At 59.3% G+C, this 15530-nt stretch overlaps 3 protein-coding genes across 7 annotated transcripts; 2 read left to right on the top strand and 1 right to left on the bottom strand.

Annotated features, from left to right (window-relative positions):
- Nucleotides 1–2024: 2024 nt before the first annotated feature.
- PLA2G3 (phospholipase A2 group III) lies at nucleotides 2025–5001 on the top strand (the record flags this gene model as incomplete). Of its 2 annotated transcripts, none has more annotated exons than XM_079322185.1 (7): nucleotides 2025–2454; nucleotides 2529–2661; nucleotides 2737–2871; nucleotides 2958–3394; nucleotides 3503–3632; nucleotides 3744–3878; nucleotides 4037–5001. In XM_079322185.1, 7 exons carry the CDS (start codon nucleotides 2025–2027, stop codon nucleotides 4239–4241), a joined length of 1605 nt encoding a protein of 534 aa, XP_079178311.1. In that variant the 3' UTR covers nucleotides 4242–5001. The 2 variants fall into 2 exon arrangements, with proteins under 2 accessions (XP_079178311.1, XP_079178310.1); XM_079322184.1 differs by having other exon boundaries at nucleotides 4034–5001.
- INPP5J (inositol polyphosphate-5-phosphatase J) lies at nucleotides 4766–11855 on the bottom strand. Of its 3 annotated transcripts, XM_079322170.1 has the most exons (13): nucleotides 11833–11855; nucleotides 11177–11710; nucleotides 10270–10380; nucleotides 9614–9722; nucleotides 8932–9048; nucleotides 8685–8860; nucleotides 8032–8143; nucleotides 7529–7638; nucleotides 7086–7275; nucleotides 6743–6880; nucleotides 6288–6380; nucleotides 5952–6056; nucleotides 4766–5815 (listed from the first exon to the last, which is right to left on the bottom strand). In XM_079322170.1, the coding sequence occupies exons 2-13, from the start codon at nucleotides 11425–11427 to the stop codon at nucleotides 5213–5215; spliced, it is 2115 nt and encodes a 704-aa protein (XP_079178296.1). In that variant the 5' UTR covers nucleotides 11428–11710; nucleotides 11833–11855; the 3' UTR covers nucleotides 4766–5212. The 3 variants fall into 3 exon arrangements, with proteins under 3 accessions (XP_079178296.1, XP_079178294.1, XP_079178295.1); XM_079322168.1 differs by lacking the exon at nucleotides 11833–11855 and having other exon boundaries at nucleotides 11177–11829; XM_079322169.1 differs by lacking the exons at nucleotides 10270–10380; nucleotides 11833–11855 and having other exon boundaries at nucleotides 11177–11829.
- Nucleotides 11856–13734: 1879 nt separating this feature from the next.
- Nucleotides 13735–15471, top strand: SELENOM (selenoprotein M). Of its 2 annotated transcripts, XM_079322194.1 has the most exons (5): nucleotides 13735–13942; nucleotides 14025–14060; nucleotides 14139–14173; nucleotides 14592–14670; nucleotides 14760–15471. In XM_079322194.1, the coding sequence occupies exons 1-5, from the start codon at nucleotides 13793–13795 to the stop codon at nucleotides 14970–14972; spliced, it is 513 nt and encodes a 170-aa protein (XP_079178320.1). In that variant the 5' UTR covers nucleotides 13735–13792; the 3' UTR covers nucleotides 14973–15471. The 2 variants fall into 2 exon arrangements, with proteins under 2 accessions (XP_079178320.1, XP_079178321.1); XM_079322195.1 differs by lacking the exon at nucleotides 14025–14060 and having other exon boundaries at nucleotides 13746–13942.
- Nucleotides 15472–15530: the final 59 nt, after the last annotated feature.

Raw genomic sequence — 15530 nt, 5'->3', positions numbered from 1 at the left:
CCAGACAAACCCAAACTGGGGTTTGTGTCTCTAATGGAGTCATATACTTGTCAGCCAAGGCTGTCCTGTGCTGCCTCATGGATCCCTCTCTGTGGGGCCTCACAGGGCTGCCAACACAGCCCAGGCACAGGGCAGTCTCAGGGTGCTGGGCATGAGGGGCCACAATACATGCACAGGGCAGCCCCTGGCACACTGGGATAGGAACACAGCAGTGTGGCAGAATCCATGGCAGGAGGGCTCTGTGGATCCCTCTGGATGGAAAACTGGTTCTCCGACATCTGTGCTACCTCTGAGCAGAGCCCTTCCCCAGCCTTGGGATGCCAGTGCCCATCTTGCCAGCCTTCATCCAGCTTCATGAACACAGCTCCCAGGACAGAGGAGACGTTTGTGACACCTGGGGCGATGTCATGGGTGGCACATGGTTGTCCTATCACAGCCATAGGGTGGACTTTGCCCTGTCCGCAGTGCATTGCTGTTAGGGAAATCCTGATAAGGTGAGATAAGCCTACACTGCCAAACCCCATCCATCAGCCCCCAGTGTCCCCACGTTAGGGTCAGGGCACATGGGGCTCCAGAGACTGCCTCCCCTGCGCCCCCACCCCCAGCACCCCAGCAGGGCAAAGCACCAGCCTGGACACAGACATGGCTTCAGACTAGCCCTGAAAGAAAGAGGCACTCCAGAGATACCTGTTTCCTGCCTTCCCACCTGTCTTCCCTTTCCAGCACGCTCTGGAAGAGAGAGGTGCACCTGGACTTCAGTGGGCCAATTTTCCAGAGCAGGGCCAGCATCCTTTTGGGATACAGCAGTGATGCACCAGGATTCCCAGACTCACTGGCTACCCTAAGCAATCCTTCCCTGGGGCACAGGGGCGCTGGGATAGGTGTGGGGAGGTGAGTTCTGCCCCACAGCCCAGCCATCCTCCCAGGGTATTTCCAGGGTAGAGAGATCCCGATTCCCAGGGGGATATTGTACCAATATAAGTTGAGCCACCAGCTGGAAAACTGCTCTGCAGGGATGCACCATGGGATCCTGCTGGGCACTAGCAAAGCAGGAGCCGGGGATGTGTACTCACGGACAGCCCAAGCTGCACCAGGCAAAGCTGAGCAGGGAGCATCAGGGGGAGGCTTTGCTGCTCCAGCTGGGATCACCTGGACAAGGCACAGACATGCTGGGGTGAATCCAGCAAAGAGCAGTGGAGGAGGTGATGGAGTGACTGAAGGACCTGTACTGTGTGAAGTGGCTGTAGGAGTGGGGTCTGCTGAGGCTGGAGCAGAGGAATTTTGAGGGATCCTGTTAATACACAGGCAGGGAGGCTGCAGAGACAAGAGTTTGTCTCTTCCAAGTGATGTCCACTACTGAAACAAAATGCAATAAGCACAATCTGGGACATGGGAGGTTCCTTTGAATATCTAGAAACACCTTTGTACTGTGAAGGTCAGGCAGTAGTAGGAGTTGCCCTGGGGGCCTATGGTGGCTCCGTCCTCGGGGATCCTCAACTCTCAAACAGGTGTGGTCCTGGGCCATGGGCAGCTTCTGCAGGGGTTGGACAGGACAGTGCTCTGTATCCTGACTGCACACAGCTGACACTTGAGCAGGGACATGGCTACAGCCTGTGTGGGGCACACACATGGTTGGGCATGCACGGCACATGGGCATACACTCACACACGTGTGCACGCGTGCGCTTAAGATGAGTATGCAGGCAGCTGTGCACACCTGCACACACCTGGGTACAGATTCGTGGCCGTGAGAGCATACTCATGAGCGCCCAGGGAGAGAGCGCGTGGGGTGGGGTGCGTGTAGCGGGGGAAGCCCCGGATGGGGGGTGCCCAGAAATGGAGAGTGCCCTAGGTGGGGGAGGGGAATGAGGAGATACCCGGAATGAGGAGGTGCCAGCATCAGGGACCCCGGCCGCAGCCAGCATTCTACCCCGGGGCGGGGCCCGCGCGGCGCTGGCCAATCGGAGCCGGGTCCGCCGCTGGCCGCAGAGTTAAAGCCGGGCGCAGGGAGACGGCTCGCGCGGGATGTGGGTGCGTGTAGTTGTGGCCTGTGCGGCGCTGTGCGCATGCGCGCGCGCTTGGCTCGGCGGGGCCGTGTGCGCGCGGGAGGCGGCAGGCGCGGGTGGTGCGCGGTACGTGGCGTTCCTGAGCGCCGGCACCGGAACCGGACCCTCGCTGGTCGAGAGCGTCTGGGCCGCCCCCGGCCGCCTCCGCGCTTGCTTGGCCCATCGCGATCCGCGCCTGGCCCGCGCCTTCCGCGCCGCCTGCGCGCGCCGCCCGCCCGCCGCGCCCGGGGCGGCGCTGCGCCGGGCCCTGTCCGCGCTGTGGCGGCGCCGTGCTGCTTGCACCGACCCCGTGACCCCGGGACTGCAACGCCGCCGCCGACGGGGCTGGACGCTGCCAGGAACGCTGTGGTGTGGCGCGGGAGACTCGGCGGGGAACTGGAGCGAGTTGGGTACGGAGCGCCGGGGGGGCGGCGGGAGCACCTGGTCTCTCTCCGCGAGGCCGCGCTCATCGGCGCATCCGCAGGGCTCTTCCGCGGCCCCGACCGGTGCTGTCGGGAGCACGACCAGTGCTGGGCGCAGATCACAGCGCTGCAGTTCAACTACGGCATCCGCAACTATCGCCTGCACACCGTGTCCCACTGCGATTGTGACGCCAGGTGAGCCCGGGGCCGAGGGCGTGAGGAAACGGGGGCCCTGGGGAGCCCGTCCTCTTCACCGGTCCCTGCTCGTAGGTTCCGGCGGTGCCTGCTCGCCATCAACGATACCATCTCCAACATTATCGGCGTCACATTCTTCAACCTGTTGGAGGTGCCGTGCTTTGTGCTGGAAGAGAGTGAGGAGTGTGTCCGGTGGCACTGGTGGGGCGGGTGAGTTCCTGGGGTGCCCTGCTCGGCTGCTTCCTCGGGCACAGTTTGGTTGGTATACAGGACCTCACAGGACATGGTGTCCCCAGGTGTGAGCGTTATGGAGTAGTGCCTCTGGCCAGGATGGTGCAGCAGAATCAGTACCATCCCAGCCTACCAGCGGAGGAGCCCCCGGGCAAGGGAAGGAATTTCTCCAGAACAGGGAGGAAGCAGCTTCGACAGGAACTGAGGGGAAAGCCTGGGCGCCGCCAGGCATGGAGACCTAAGACAGCCCAGCAGCCACAGGGCCCAGGCACTCCTGCGCCAGCCAGGGATAACGATAAGCTAACCAGGCATCCGGCAGTGCAGTGGGGGTTAGAGCCTGGCCCTGCAACAGCATTGACAGTGTCAGGACAGGATCTGGTTGGAGCAGAGCAAGGAGTTGGAATCTCAGCGCACCCTTGGTATGTCAGCATTGGATCGAGCCCAGCCACAGCACAGTGTGGAGCTACCCCCATGCCAACTGTGAAGGGGCGCAGGCAGCAGGGTGAGCTGGTACTGTGGGCAGCATGTGCATGCTGCAGCTGGGGTGGCCTAAGGCCTCAAGCTGGTGGGGACATGCTGGGCCTGCCATTTACCTCTCTACTCTCCTCAGGCCCAGGCAGGGGGTGCAGGTGCAACAAGCACCTGGGTAAGTGTAAGCACCAGATTGCACCCCACGAGGCAAGGTACCAGCTGCACAACGTGGACAGCAGGACACTCCTCCATTGCAACTGCACACGCAGGTATGAGTCCAGGAGGAAAAAAAGCACTGTGTGCATACAGTTGGGGATCAGAGCAGGTGGGATTCCTGCCCTGGCCAGCACCTGCTGACGTGCGCCCTCCTGTGCCTGCAGACTGGTACGGTGCCTCCAGAGGGCAAGGGACTGCAGTGACATGGACGTGACCATCCTGGCTGACCACATTGCTATGGACTGCTTTGTTCTGGAGCTGCCTGGTGCCTGCAGCCCAGGCAGGGTGTCACAGCACAGGTAAGTAGGCAGGTAAAGAGGACCTGGGTGGGGCAGGAAACCAGTAGTACAAGCGTTGGCCCCTGCTCTGCCATGCCACAGCCAGGCTGCAGGGCAGGGGCAGTGAGTGTTGGTGCTGCAGGGTTACAGTGATGCTCACAGCTTTGCTTCTCCAGCAGCTGTACCACAGGGGCCAGGGCTGTGCTTGTACCTGTTCGGCAGCTCAAAAAGATTGTAAGACGCTGGGGCCCTCTGCATCTGAGCTCCAAGGCCAAGCGTTCACAGCGGAAGACACAGGCCAGGGGAGGCACCTTCTGTGAGAAGTGCCAGCATCTGGTCGTAGAGCAGACAGCAGGTGCTTGGCCCCACAAAGTGCTTCGATGACACCCAAGCAGCACAGCCTTGGGAAGGAAGATGAAGAAGATGTGCTGTGCAGCACCTGCAGCCTGGAGCTGCTTGGGGTATGGTCCTCAAGTCAAAGGATGGCACTGAGCATGGTTGTTGGCATGATAGCATGGAGCTGTGTATCACAGCCAGAGAGGCAGAGGGACTGAAAAACCTCAAGGAGCTGTAGCTGCCATCCATGAGTATCAAAAGTAAGGGGAAATAGGAGGGCTCAGGAAAGGGGAAACCATTGTCCTTCTTCCCTGGTGTGCTCTGGGGCAGGGTGGATGGCAGGGTGCCCCACCCCTAGATTTGTGACCCTTCATCTGGGGGGTCTTAGCAGTGATCCTGACCCTCTTGCCCAGGCAGGGTAGGAGGGCTGGGATCAGTACCTGTGTGCAGCAGAAGAAATAAAGGGTGGCTAGAGCATGGTTCATGGTGCAAGCATTGAGCCTGTTGTCCCCTCTTGACGCTGTGGCCCCCACCCCAGGGCTGATCCTGGCCCAGCAGTGAGCACGGTGCAGTGGGGGTGCACAGGATAGTTTATTGCGTCACTTGCACTATGTTCAGGCTGAGGCACAGTGGTAGAGCAGGGAAGGAGCAAGCTTTGATCTCCAGAGTACCCTGTGGTGGTCCTTGTTCTGTGCCCATCACCATTTCTGCCAGAGCCCTGCCCTGGCCTCTTGTACCACCTCAGGTGTGAGGCCATGGGACAGGAGTCTTGCACTTAGAAATTCTTGCCCCACATTGCATTAGACCAGCTTTGCCCACCCTCCCTTGTGTTGTCACCTCACAGCCCTGCCCAGGGCAGGAGCTCGGACTGGGGGCAGAGAGGGAGGGCCTCTACCTGCCAGGCACACAACAGAGATGAGGAATCACTGCAATAAATAAGGGAGAGAGTCTCAGCAGAGAAGTGGCAGAGGAAAGCACACAGCAAGCGCGCTATGGGGAGGAGGAAGGTAGCCACTGCATCAGTGGCCCATGGCACAGCTATGTCTGTCCAGTTCCTCTGGGGAGGTGCCACAGCCTGGGGGGCTGGTTGGGCTCATTCTTGGGCTGGGATAGTAGCCCTGGTCTGCATTCTCCCGCCGCCAGCCCAGGGCCTGGTCAATCATCTCCAGGCGCAGTGCGGGCAGCAGTCCCAGGTTCCGAGGGTCAGCCCTGGCCAGGGAGCTGCCAGCACAGAGACGCTGGAGGCCACCTTGCTCCTGTGGAGTCTGGTAGAATGAACTGCCCTCTGGGCTCTCAGCTGCCTGTCCCAGCTCCTTGCTTTTGACTCCACAGTGCCCCAGCTCCTCCTGGGGCAGGTGGATGGTGGGGATACTCCTGGGGAGGCTGTGACGGCTCTGGGGTGAAGGACTGCGGCTTGTACCCCTGTCCCGGCTTGATGGCCGCAGGATGAGGCCCTGGAACTTGGCTAGGCTGGGGCTTCGGCTTCGGTGGCGTTTCATCTTGCCTGGGCTGGGGCTACGGGATTTGGGGGCCAGGAGGACAAGTGTACTGTCATCCTCTTCTGAGCTGCTGCCTGAGCTGTCCGTAGAGCTGCTGTCCTCCTCTGACCTGGGTAGGGAAATCTGCACCCCTGCATCAGCACTGCTAGCTGACCCTCAGAGGACTGTTGGGTGCCACACTAGCTGGCCTCTGCCATCCAGAGACATTGCCCCCCCCAAACCCATCCCCCTTCACTCTCACCTCTTGGCTGTGGCTCACCTGGAAGGGCTCTGTCACACCAGCAATGCTACTGGAGGTGTTGCTGTAGTATCCAAGGATGTACTCGCCATTACCCTTGGGCAGTGCTTCCTCAGAGAACATCACCTGCAGCCCAGAGACACCTGATGAGCACCAGGGTTGGCCCAGGTATCTCCCCCCACCTCCAACCCCAGTCAAAAGTACAAATCTCTGCTGCCAGCACCATGAACCTGCCCCAGGCTCAGCAAAAAGCAATATCAAGGTGCTTGACTCCCCATGCAACGGCACAAAGGGGCCATTGTCCCCCTGCTGTGCAACTGAAGTGCCAGCAAGACAGCAGGGCTGGCCCCACCTCACCTGTGCATACAGCTGCTTCTCCAGGCAGCGCTCCCCATCATCACTCCTGGCCCAGACATAGGACACGTAGTCTTTAGGGTGCCGAAAGCCCACCTGTTCACCGTAGGAGAACACAAGTGCATGGGACACTGAGCCCCACTTGGCACCATCACTCTTCAGTCTCCTGTTGCTCAGCCCCCTCTAGTGAGGGCCTCACACAAGGTGACCCAAAGCTGCCTTGCACGCCCCCCCACCAGGTGTGCCCTGGAGCCCTTTGGGACCCACATAGCCAGAGGGAGAGGAAACTGCTGGACCTGAGCCTCCTGAAGCAGGGCCACATCGTGATGCCAGGGGAAAGGAGGGCACAGCTCTATGCCCTCACCATGTTCGCTGGTGGGGGGTAGCTCAGAAAGGACCCCGCAGTGCTGTGCAGTGCTCCCCACTCCCTCCAGCCACAGCAGCCCCCAAGCCCCTACCCGGTAGAGTCCTATCCAGTCCCAGGAGCTCCGGTGGAAGCCAACAGCCATCTTGTACCTGACAACTGCTTGCTCAGGCCTGCTCCACTCGTCAGCCACATAAATCTCAACCAGGGGCTTGTCCACCTTGGAAGCAAACTGTCAGAGACAGGTACATGATGAGCAAGGGCATGACAAAGAGCTGCCTCTGCTGCCCAGGGACCCTATGCATATACCCACAGCAGCCCCCAGGTAAGGGGCAAGGCAGCTAAGTTTGTCAAAGAGAAGTCCCCCATACACAAGGCTCAGCATTCCACCCCTGAAGTTCCTGTCTCTGTTCCCAGCAGACCTGGACAGTGCTCACCTGCACGGCAAAGATGGCAGCTACTGGCTTGTGGTCGCTGACAGTGTATTCCATGTGACTGCAGTAGCACAGCTGGCTAACTGACAGAATGCCTTGGCTGGGCCGGTGCCCACCTGTGTCCAACCCCTTGCTGGGAGATTTTATCTTCCACAGGATGCGGTCAGTCCAGGCAGGTTTTCGCTTCTTGGCACTGCAGGGGACAAGAGGGGCATCTCTTGCCTGGCAGGGGCAGTGGCCTCTGACCCAAACTGCCTCCCCCAGCACTATGGCATGTATGCACAGGGGATGCAGCTCATCTTGCCATTCAGCACAGCTGCAGGGACAGACCTGCCATCACATCTCGGTCCAGCCCATGCCTGCCCCATTATGGCTGTTCACCCCACGCATCCACACCAGCACCTTCATCTCTCAGCCCCACCTCATGCCCAGCGCTGCTCTCCTACCTGCTATCATACTTGTTGGTGCCCACATCAAACTTGAAAGTGGGTGGGAAGTTCAGGGGTCCCTCCTGGAAGCCTCTGAGAACAGGCCATGTGCTTTTGGCAATGTTCAGCTGTGGGGAAAGAGAGCATGTCAAGGAGCACAGCAGCCCCCTTAGCCAGATGCCTCCACAAACCCTGCAAAGGTCTCTCCACCCTCACACACTGTGACATGCCAGTCCTGTTCCTGCCAGCTCCCACAGCTGTCAGGGTTTGTCCATCTAAGCCAGCAGCTAGTCTGTAGGCTCAATGCCTCACGTCTTCACACAATGATGAGGGAACTGTGCTTCATCCAGACTGATCTGGGACTCATCCCTTCCTCCCCCAGAGACATGAGAACCAGGGCCTTTCGTGTCCTACTGGCTGCAAGAGGACATTCCCTGTCCCACAGCTGCATGGGCAGTTTTGGAGAGAGTCTTCTCACTGCTTGGAGTCCAGTGTAGGCTGGCAGCATGCCCATCCCTCACCTGATCCTTCTCCCAGAGCTGGCTCAGGACATTGCTGTCAATGGCATACTTCACAAAGCAGATGTCCAGGCTCTCGATGCGGAAATTGAGGTCCCCAAACCAAAACACGAGGCTGTGGATGGTAGCAAGAGCAACGGGCTGAAAGGGTTGAGGCTACCAGAGCCACGGACAGCAGAAGTATGATGTTCCCTGCCTGGAGACAGCTTTAGCCCACAGCACAGATGCTCTTGGGAACACTGGCACAGGTCAGTGCTCAGCCAACAGCCTGGCCAGCTGCCAGAATTCCATAGGTAGGACCAAGCACCATTAGCTAAATGGGCCAGACTTCCCCAAGCTGAAATTGAGGGTGGAAATTTCCACCATGAGGCATCCATTGGATTCAGATAGCACAGCCAGGACTCCAGGGCAGAGCTGGCCCCTCTGCCTGACTAGTCCCAAACCTCAATACTGCTAGTGAGGCAGGAGCTGTACCAGCTCTGAATGTGATGAGACCAAGACCTCTCATGCTGAGTCCATGCTGGGGCAGCTCTGCAGGCATGACTCCAAGCTGTGCTGGGATACACAGGACAGACACCAGATCCTACATGGAGGTGGTCAAGGACTGGGACTGGCACTAGAGCCCAGACTGGGGAGCAAAGTGATGGGGTACGCACTCATGGTCCAGGATGCCGTTGGCCACAGGCCCCTCAAACTGCTGCATGTGCAGTATGGTGGCAAAGTCCTCCTTGCGCTGCTCCGCCTTCTCCAGGTGTGCTGGCAGGTGGCAGTTCAGGAAGCAGACCATGTGGCCGAAGATGGAGAGACGAACACTCACCCCACCTTTGTTGCCCTGCACCAAGAGGATCCCATGACTCCCTTGGAAGCCAGCCCCTTGCAATCTTCCCCCAGGGCCACACTCACCCAGTATCCCCCCAGCCCTGTCCTGGTGCAGTCTGTCTGGATATTGTGCAAGAAGGGCAGGTGGTAGTACTTGGCAAACACCAGCAGGATCACACCTTGCATCCGTACTGTGCTGACCTGGAATAGGAGCAAGGGCTGAAGTAGATGGTAGAGAGCCTAGGGACAGGGGAACAACTTTGCCCGCTCCAGGCCATGGAGCAGCAACTCCACCCTTTTCTGTGCCCTCCTCATCCCACAGGTGACTGACAGCACTGTGCATACCCTTCTGAACACTGACCGCCAAACCTGAGCCTCAATGATGCTGGGTTTATCTATGTTCTGAGCCAAATGTTGTGGGGAGCTGAGCAAGCCTGCCCTGAGCCTCACAGGCTGTTGCCAGCAGCATCAGCTGGTTCCCATATTCACCTCACCCTGGTTCAATGCAGGAGGCAACATAAAGTCACCCCAAAGCACCAGAGGGGAAGCATAAGCACAGGAAAGGCAGCTGGGTGGCACAAACCAAACTACTTGCTAGATGAGATGCAGCAGCAATCCCTGCTGCTTGGATGGCTGCAGGCTGTCCCTCCAGCCAGCTCTCCCACCATACCTCCCTCCATCCTGCAGTCCAGCTCTCTAGCCCTGTATCCCACCTGCTTGGTGGGGAGAGAGAACACCCACTGCCAACTCCTTCAGGCCTCCTTACCAGGATGAAGTGGAAGGGGCTCAGCACATCCATGAAGAGTTCGCTCCACTGATCAGTGAAGAGGGCATCCTTCAAGCGCTTGTTTATCTTGGAGTTTACCTCCTGCAGCCTGCGAGGAAATGTACAGGTCCTTCACCTCACCAGCCTCACCACAGTGCTGTGGCACTGCCCTTCCATCAGTTCTGTGTACCAGGGACATAGAGCCAGTCTCAGTAGAACAGCAGACCTATGCTCTTGAGGCCTGCATACCTCATGCAAAAGCAGAGAGGAGGAGAATGCTTCCAGAGGACTTGATCAGGTGAATCAAATGCCTTGACAGACCTGACCCAAGGACTGCCACAGTTCACAGCAAGAGCAGGGCTAGCTTGGCCCAGCATAGTCAGCCTCAAGCTTGATAAATATTCGACTCTAATCAGTACTCAAGGGTTTCAGTTCCTCTCAGCACTCCCATTTTAGCAGGCGCTGATTCTCCATCACCTTTTCTGACATGCTATCATTTGTGATGCACACCCCTCCCTGCTCTCCATGCCCTGAGAGAGGCTGGGCCTGCAGCTCTTCCATTCCTTGTCCCCCGTGGCTTTGGGGATTCCCCAAAAAGGGAATTTGCCAGAGGGAGGAGGGGAAGGAAAAGGGGGAGCCGCACCTCATCCTCTTACCCAATGGCGATCATGTCCACATCGTTTGTTTCGCCCGTGTTGAGGTGCAGCAGGGACGTCACATCATTTGGGGGCATGGCTGTACCTACGTTCCAGGTGACCACTGTGATGCTTAGGAGGACAAAGGAAGAACAGGCTAACACAAGGGCGCAGAGGGGTTCCTTGTAACCCTGTTCAGCCCCCAGATCCACCAAGGAAGCTTTTTGCTGGCAACAGAGATGAAGACACCAAGACTGAAGCTTAGTTATGGCATATACACCAGGACCTTAACTCCCACACGAGAGAGACAGGTGCTTGCCTCTAAGATCCTCCAGGATGCGCACCTGAAATTCTAGCAACCAGCACAAAGAGCTCTCATCTTCATCATCACCAGCTGACACAGGTGGGCTGCAAGACACTGCCTCTGGAAAACCCCTTCCCCCCATTCCCCAGGAAGGCTCAGGCTCCTGGGGAAAATAACCCGGATTTCAGTTCCCAGCCCCTACCAGTCACAAAAGGCCAGGGCAGCACATGTGACAGCAGTGCTGCAGCCCCGCAGTGGTGTCCTTCACCAACGCAAAGCCACATCCGTCACAACACATTAATGCCATTGCGCAATGGGCACCAGCAAAGGGCCCGTAGGCTCTTTAGGTAGCGACAGAAGCTTCAGTCACAGGGGAGACATCTCAATAGGGAAGGAGAGCACGCTAACCCCAGTGCTCGGGGACAGCCGGGGCACGTGGCACTCACTCCACAGTAGGTATCTCTATCACGATATCTAGCACGAACACTGGGCACCAGTCATCCTCCCCGCCGGGAGCTTGCCGGCAGTCCCGCACCCCAATCCTGCTGAACCCGCCACAGCAGAGGAAAGGGCGCAGCGGGCACTGCGAGCCCCCTCCCCGGAGCGCCCCGCGGCCCCACTCACCGGAACGCCCCCTCCTCCTCCGAGGCCCGTCCTGAGCAGTCGGGCAGCGGATTGCAGACATCGCCGGGGCCGAGCTGGCCGAGGGGCCGAGGGAGGACGGGCAGCTCGCCCGGCTCTGCTCGGGGGGTCAGGCCCGCCCACCCGCCGGCGATGAACTCGCTGGACACGGCCTTGGGCAGCGTGGGGGCGCGGGGCACGGCGGGGCCCGTCCAGGCCGCAATGTGGTCGCTAGACTCCGCTTTGGGCAGCATCTCCCGCCGCTCCGACGGGGCCGGCGCGGGGAAGGCGGCGCAGCCGGGCGCTGCCGGGGACGGGGGTCCGCCTGGGCCGGGGGGCAGCACGGCCAGCAGCGGGACACCCTCGGGCGGGGTCCGGGCCGGGGACCGCTCATCAGTTCCTGCGCGCCGCGGGCAGCCGTGCCCGTCCGGTCGGGAGCTCCTACGGCCGCCCGGGACCCCGCCGCCGAGGAAAGGCGCCGCCGAAGTCCCAGCGTCGGGCGGGAGCCGAGCCACGCTCCCGAGGCCCCACGAGGGGCTGGGTCGGGACCCCGCTCCGGCGGCCAAGCCCCGGTCGGCGCTGCCGCGCCGGGCCGGGTCCATCGGCAGGAGGAGACCGCAGCGGCCACGGCCCCGACCCGGCCCCGCGCACCTTGCGGCCCCGCCCCGTGACGTATCCAGACAGTGACATCAATACTCGCCACCTGCGCGGCGCCTTAAAGGCGCAGGAGCTGCCCCGCCCCTCGCTTACCTGCCGCCCCGCCCCCCGCCTCCCCCTCTCTCCGCCCCTCGAAAGCTTTTCCTTGCGTGTGCAAAGGAAATCCACCCCTTCACATCTGTCCTTGCGCACCTGTCCTCGCGAGTGCATATGTGTCCTTGCACGTGAATGCCTGCCCTGATGCATTACTGTGTGTATGACTCTGTTCACCACTGCAACTATTGTGTCAGTTTGTGCCAGATTTGTCCGTGGTCTGCTACAGAGTATTTCCATTGTTGGTGAACACACACCCCCTCGTGGCAGTTGGGTGTGAGTGTGCCTGTGTTTGGCTGTGTGTGTATTTACATGTGGGCTGTGTGTGCTGCATGTGCACCGCTATGTGTGTACTGCTCTGTGTGTGGAGTTGTGTGTGCAGCACTGCATGTGCAGATGTGTGTGTGCAGCTCTGTGCAGCTGTGTATGTAGCTGGGGGCGTGTGTGTCTCTGTGTGCAGCTGAGTGTATGTGGCACTGTGTGTAGGTGCTGCTGCACCTGTGTGTTGCCAGCAAGTCATAGGAGGTCACGGAGGTGCCTGTGTCCAGTGCAGAGCTCTCAAGAGCAAGTCCTGGAGACATGGATGTGCTAGAGGGAGTCCAGTGAAGGTGCCCAAGATGGAATGGCTGGAGTATCTTTCATTTAAGGATAGGCTGTGAGAGCTGGGACTGTGCCTCCCAGAGCAGAGACAGCTCAGGGGGATATCACCCATGTATATAAATGTCTGAGGGGAAGTGTGGAGGACAGAGACTGGCTCTTCCCATCGGTGTCCAGGGGCAGGAACAGAGGCTATGGGCACAAATTAGAATGCAGGAGGGTCCGTCTGCATGTCAGGAAACACTTTTCCCTGGACCAATGGGGGGTGTGGGGGAGGCAGGAGGGATTTGAGGTAGGTGTGTGCAGGTGTACATGATGGTTTGCACATGCATGTGCCTCAGATGTGTGTGTGTGCAGTGTGTGCATACAGCTGGGTGTACATGTAGATCAGCATGTGTGCACACACTATTGCATGTGTGACGGGGGTGCTGGTTGTATCCTTGTGCACTGCTGTGTAGGCTGATATGTGTGACTGTTGGCATGGCTGGGAGCAAGTGGAAGGCAGGTAGCAGTGTGTGTACCCATGTGCTGTTGTGCAGACTGCGTTTAAGTATACGCAGGACTGTGTGCACACAACTGTGCATGTGTGTGTGCAGCTGTATATGCAGGATGGTGTGTGTGTGTGCTGCTGTGTGTGAATGCACACACACTCAGCTGGGTGTCTCCGCGTGTCTTTGTACTAGGTGGTGTCAGTTGCATATTGTGTATGTGTGCAGTGCAGGTGTGTGAGATAGTGTGTGTGGCGTTGGGGTGTGCGGTGTTGGTGTGTGTTGGTCTGTGCATGCGGTGTGTGGTGTCGGTGTAAATGGTGTATGTTGCTTTGTGCTGTCGGTATGTATGTGCTGGCATGTGGTGTTGCTGTGTGTGTTGCTGCTGCTGGTGTGTGTTGTTTCTGTGTTGGTCTGTGCATGCGGTGTGTGTGTGTTCTGTGTGTATGTACAGTCGTTTGTGTTGCTCTGTGTGTGTTGCTGTTGTTGGTCTCCATGTCAGTGCACGGTGTGTGTGTGTGTTGCTGTGTGTGTATGGCGCTGGTGGTGCTGTTGATCTGTGTGGTGCCGGTTTGTGCGCGGTGCGCGCCCGGGGAATTTAACGCGCCGATCACACGGTGCGTACGCGCGTGCGCATGTCCGTGTGCGTGCTTGCGCGCGTGTCCGTGCTTGCGCGCGCGCGTCCCTGCGCACGCACAAGCATGTGTTGTGCGAGCGGATCGGTGCGCATGCGCAGTGTTGCGCGCGTGCCCGAGTCGCGCCAGACGTGGCAGCGGCGGAAGCGATGCGGGCGTTGTCGTCGTGGCCGTATCCAGCGCCTTGGCTGTGGCTGCTGCTGCTGCTTCTGACGGCGGCGCCGGCGGCGAGTGGTGGCTCGGAGCACCCCCGACTCCGCGAGGCCGTGCTGCGGGACCTGGCCCGTGGCAAGGTGGAGGTGAGCGCGGGCGGGGGCCGCGGGTCACGCCGGGGGTCAACTGATGCCCGGCGGGTGCCTGACGGGGTGTCCACTCCCGCAGACGTGCGGCGGGTGACGGCTGAACCGCCTCAGGGAGGTACGTACGGGGCCGGGCTGGGGCGGGGAGTTGGGGCTTCCCAACCCTGAGCCGGGCCCGGCCGGCCACTCTCCGCAGGTGAAGGCGTTCGTCACCCAGGACATCCCACTCTAGTACCCGCCGGCGGTGGCTGCAGCGCTGGGATCCGGATGGGATGGGATAGGATGGGATGGGATGGGATGGGATACAAGATACGAGGAAATGATGTACGGGAGGCGAAGGGCTAAGGGAAGATGGGGTTTTGTGAGATATGAAGGACAGGGTTTGGTGAGGAGTGGAGAATAGGTGGTTGGGGGATGTGATAGAGAATCAGATGGTATTACGTGGGAAGCAGGGTGGGATGGGAGACAGAACAGATGGGATGGAAAGGAATAGGAGGATGTAAGAAAAGATGGGCTGGGATGGAAGATGATATGGGATAGGCAGGAATGATATGTGACTGAGGATAGAAAGGGATGTGATGAAGGATGCAATTGAATAAGGGTTGCATGGGCATGACCACTGCTGCCCACTCCTTGACACATTGCCCAGCCATAACCTGGAGATGAAACACCTGCCTGGTGCCGACCCTGAGCTTGTGCTCCTTGGCCACCGGTATGAGGAGCTGCAGGTGAGTGGGCAGTATGGCACCTGCTGCCACGGGGCCTGGGGTGGTCAGTGCCTGACAGGTGCCAGGCTAAAGCCCCTGTCTGGGTGCAGAGAGTTCCCCTGAGCGACATGACCCGGGAAGAGATCAACCAGCTGGTGCAGGAGTTGGGCTTCTACCGCAAGGAGACGCCTGATGCCCCTGTGCCAGAGGAGTTCCAGTTTGCCCCTGCTAAGCCTCTGCCAATACTGCTGCACCCCCAAGTGCCCACCACTGATGGCAAGACCCCACCCAAAAGTGACAAGGAAGAACACCCAGACCTCTAGCAAGGAATGTCACACTTGGGATGGGGTCCTGCAGCCAGTACCCAGGGTAGGGAATGAGGGTGTTGTGGCAGCTGGGGATGGTGTCACAGGGTGTCAAAGGTTTTTTCCCCTCCACTCTTGCTTGGTGCTGCGTAGCCTCTGCCCAAGGATGCTCCAGGCAGATTCAGCTTCAAGCAGGAGCTTCCTGGGCACTTTTGGGCATTCTGAGGGTCCTGTGTGCTGGTTGATGCCCACCTGTCCTTGGAGTCCATTATCCCTGGCCAGCTGGGAGGAACAGCATTCCTTGGAGTCCCTTGCTGTGTCCAAAGGTTTAGCTGCCCCGAGCACTAGGCAGCAATATCCTGCCTGCATGGGACAGGATGAAACCCTCAGCAGAAACTGCCAGGTGCTAAGGGTAGATGCGCTGAGTCCCAGTAGTGGGAGAGCTGCCACGAGAAGGGGCTTTATCCCCCAGCAGGGTTATGTTCATATCTATCTCCTAGTAAAGCTTTTATTTGCAGTCATTTGCATTGTGTAATCTTTTCAGAGAGAGCTCAGTGGTATGCATCCCGCACTGCT

This window comes from Erithacus rubecula (genome assembly GCF_903797595.1).
Source record: "Erithacus rubecula genome assembly, chromosome: 19".
In the NCBI taxonomy this organism is placed as follows: domain Eukaryota; kingdom Metazoa; phylum Chordata; class Aves; order Passeriformes; family Muscicapidae; genus Erithacus; species Erithacus rubecula.
This window is presented reverse-complemented; position numbering and strand designations above follow the sequence as displayed.

Excerpts from the sequence above, each read along its gene's own strand:
- INPP5J (XM_079322168.1), bottom strand. The coding sequence starts at position 11,775 with ATGGACCCGGCCCGGCGCGGCAGCGCCGACCGGGGCTTGGCCGCCGGA. Across the intron at positions 10,381-11,176 it reads GAGGAGGAGGGGGCGTTCCG|CATCACAGTGGTCACCTGGA; the intron begins GTGAGTGGGGCC and ends TGTCCTCCTAAG. Across the intron at positions 5,816-5,951 it reads GTGTGACAGAGCCCTTCCAG|ATTTCCCTACCCAGGTCAGA; the intron begins GTGAGCCACAGC and ends GCAGGGGTGCAG.
- SELENOM (XM_079322195.1), top strand. The coding sequence starts at position 13,793 with ATGCGGGCGTTGTCGTCGTGGCCGTATCCAGCGCCTTGGCTGTGGCTG. Across the intron at positions 14,174-14,591 it reads ACCCAGGACATCCCACTCTA|CCATAACCTGGAGATGAAAC; the intron begins GTACCCGCCGGC and ends CACATTGCCCAG. Across the intron at positions 14,671-14,759 it reads ACCGGTATGAGGAGCTGCAG|AGAGTTCCCCTGAGCGACAT; the intron begins GTGAGTGGGCAG and ends GTCTGGGTGCAG.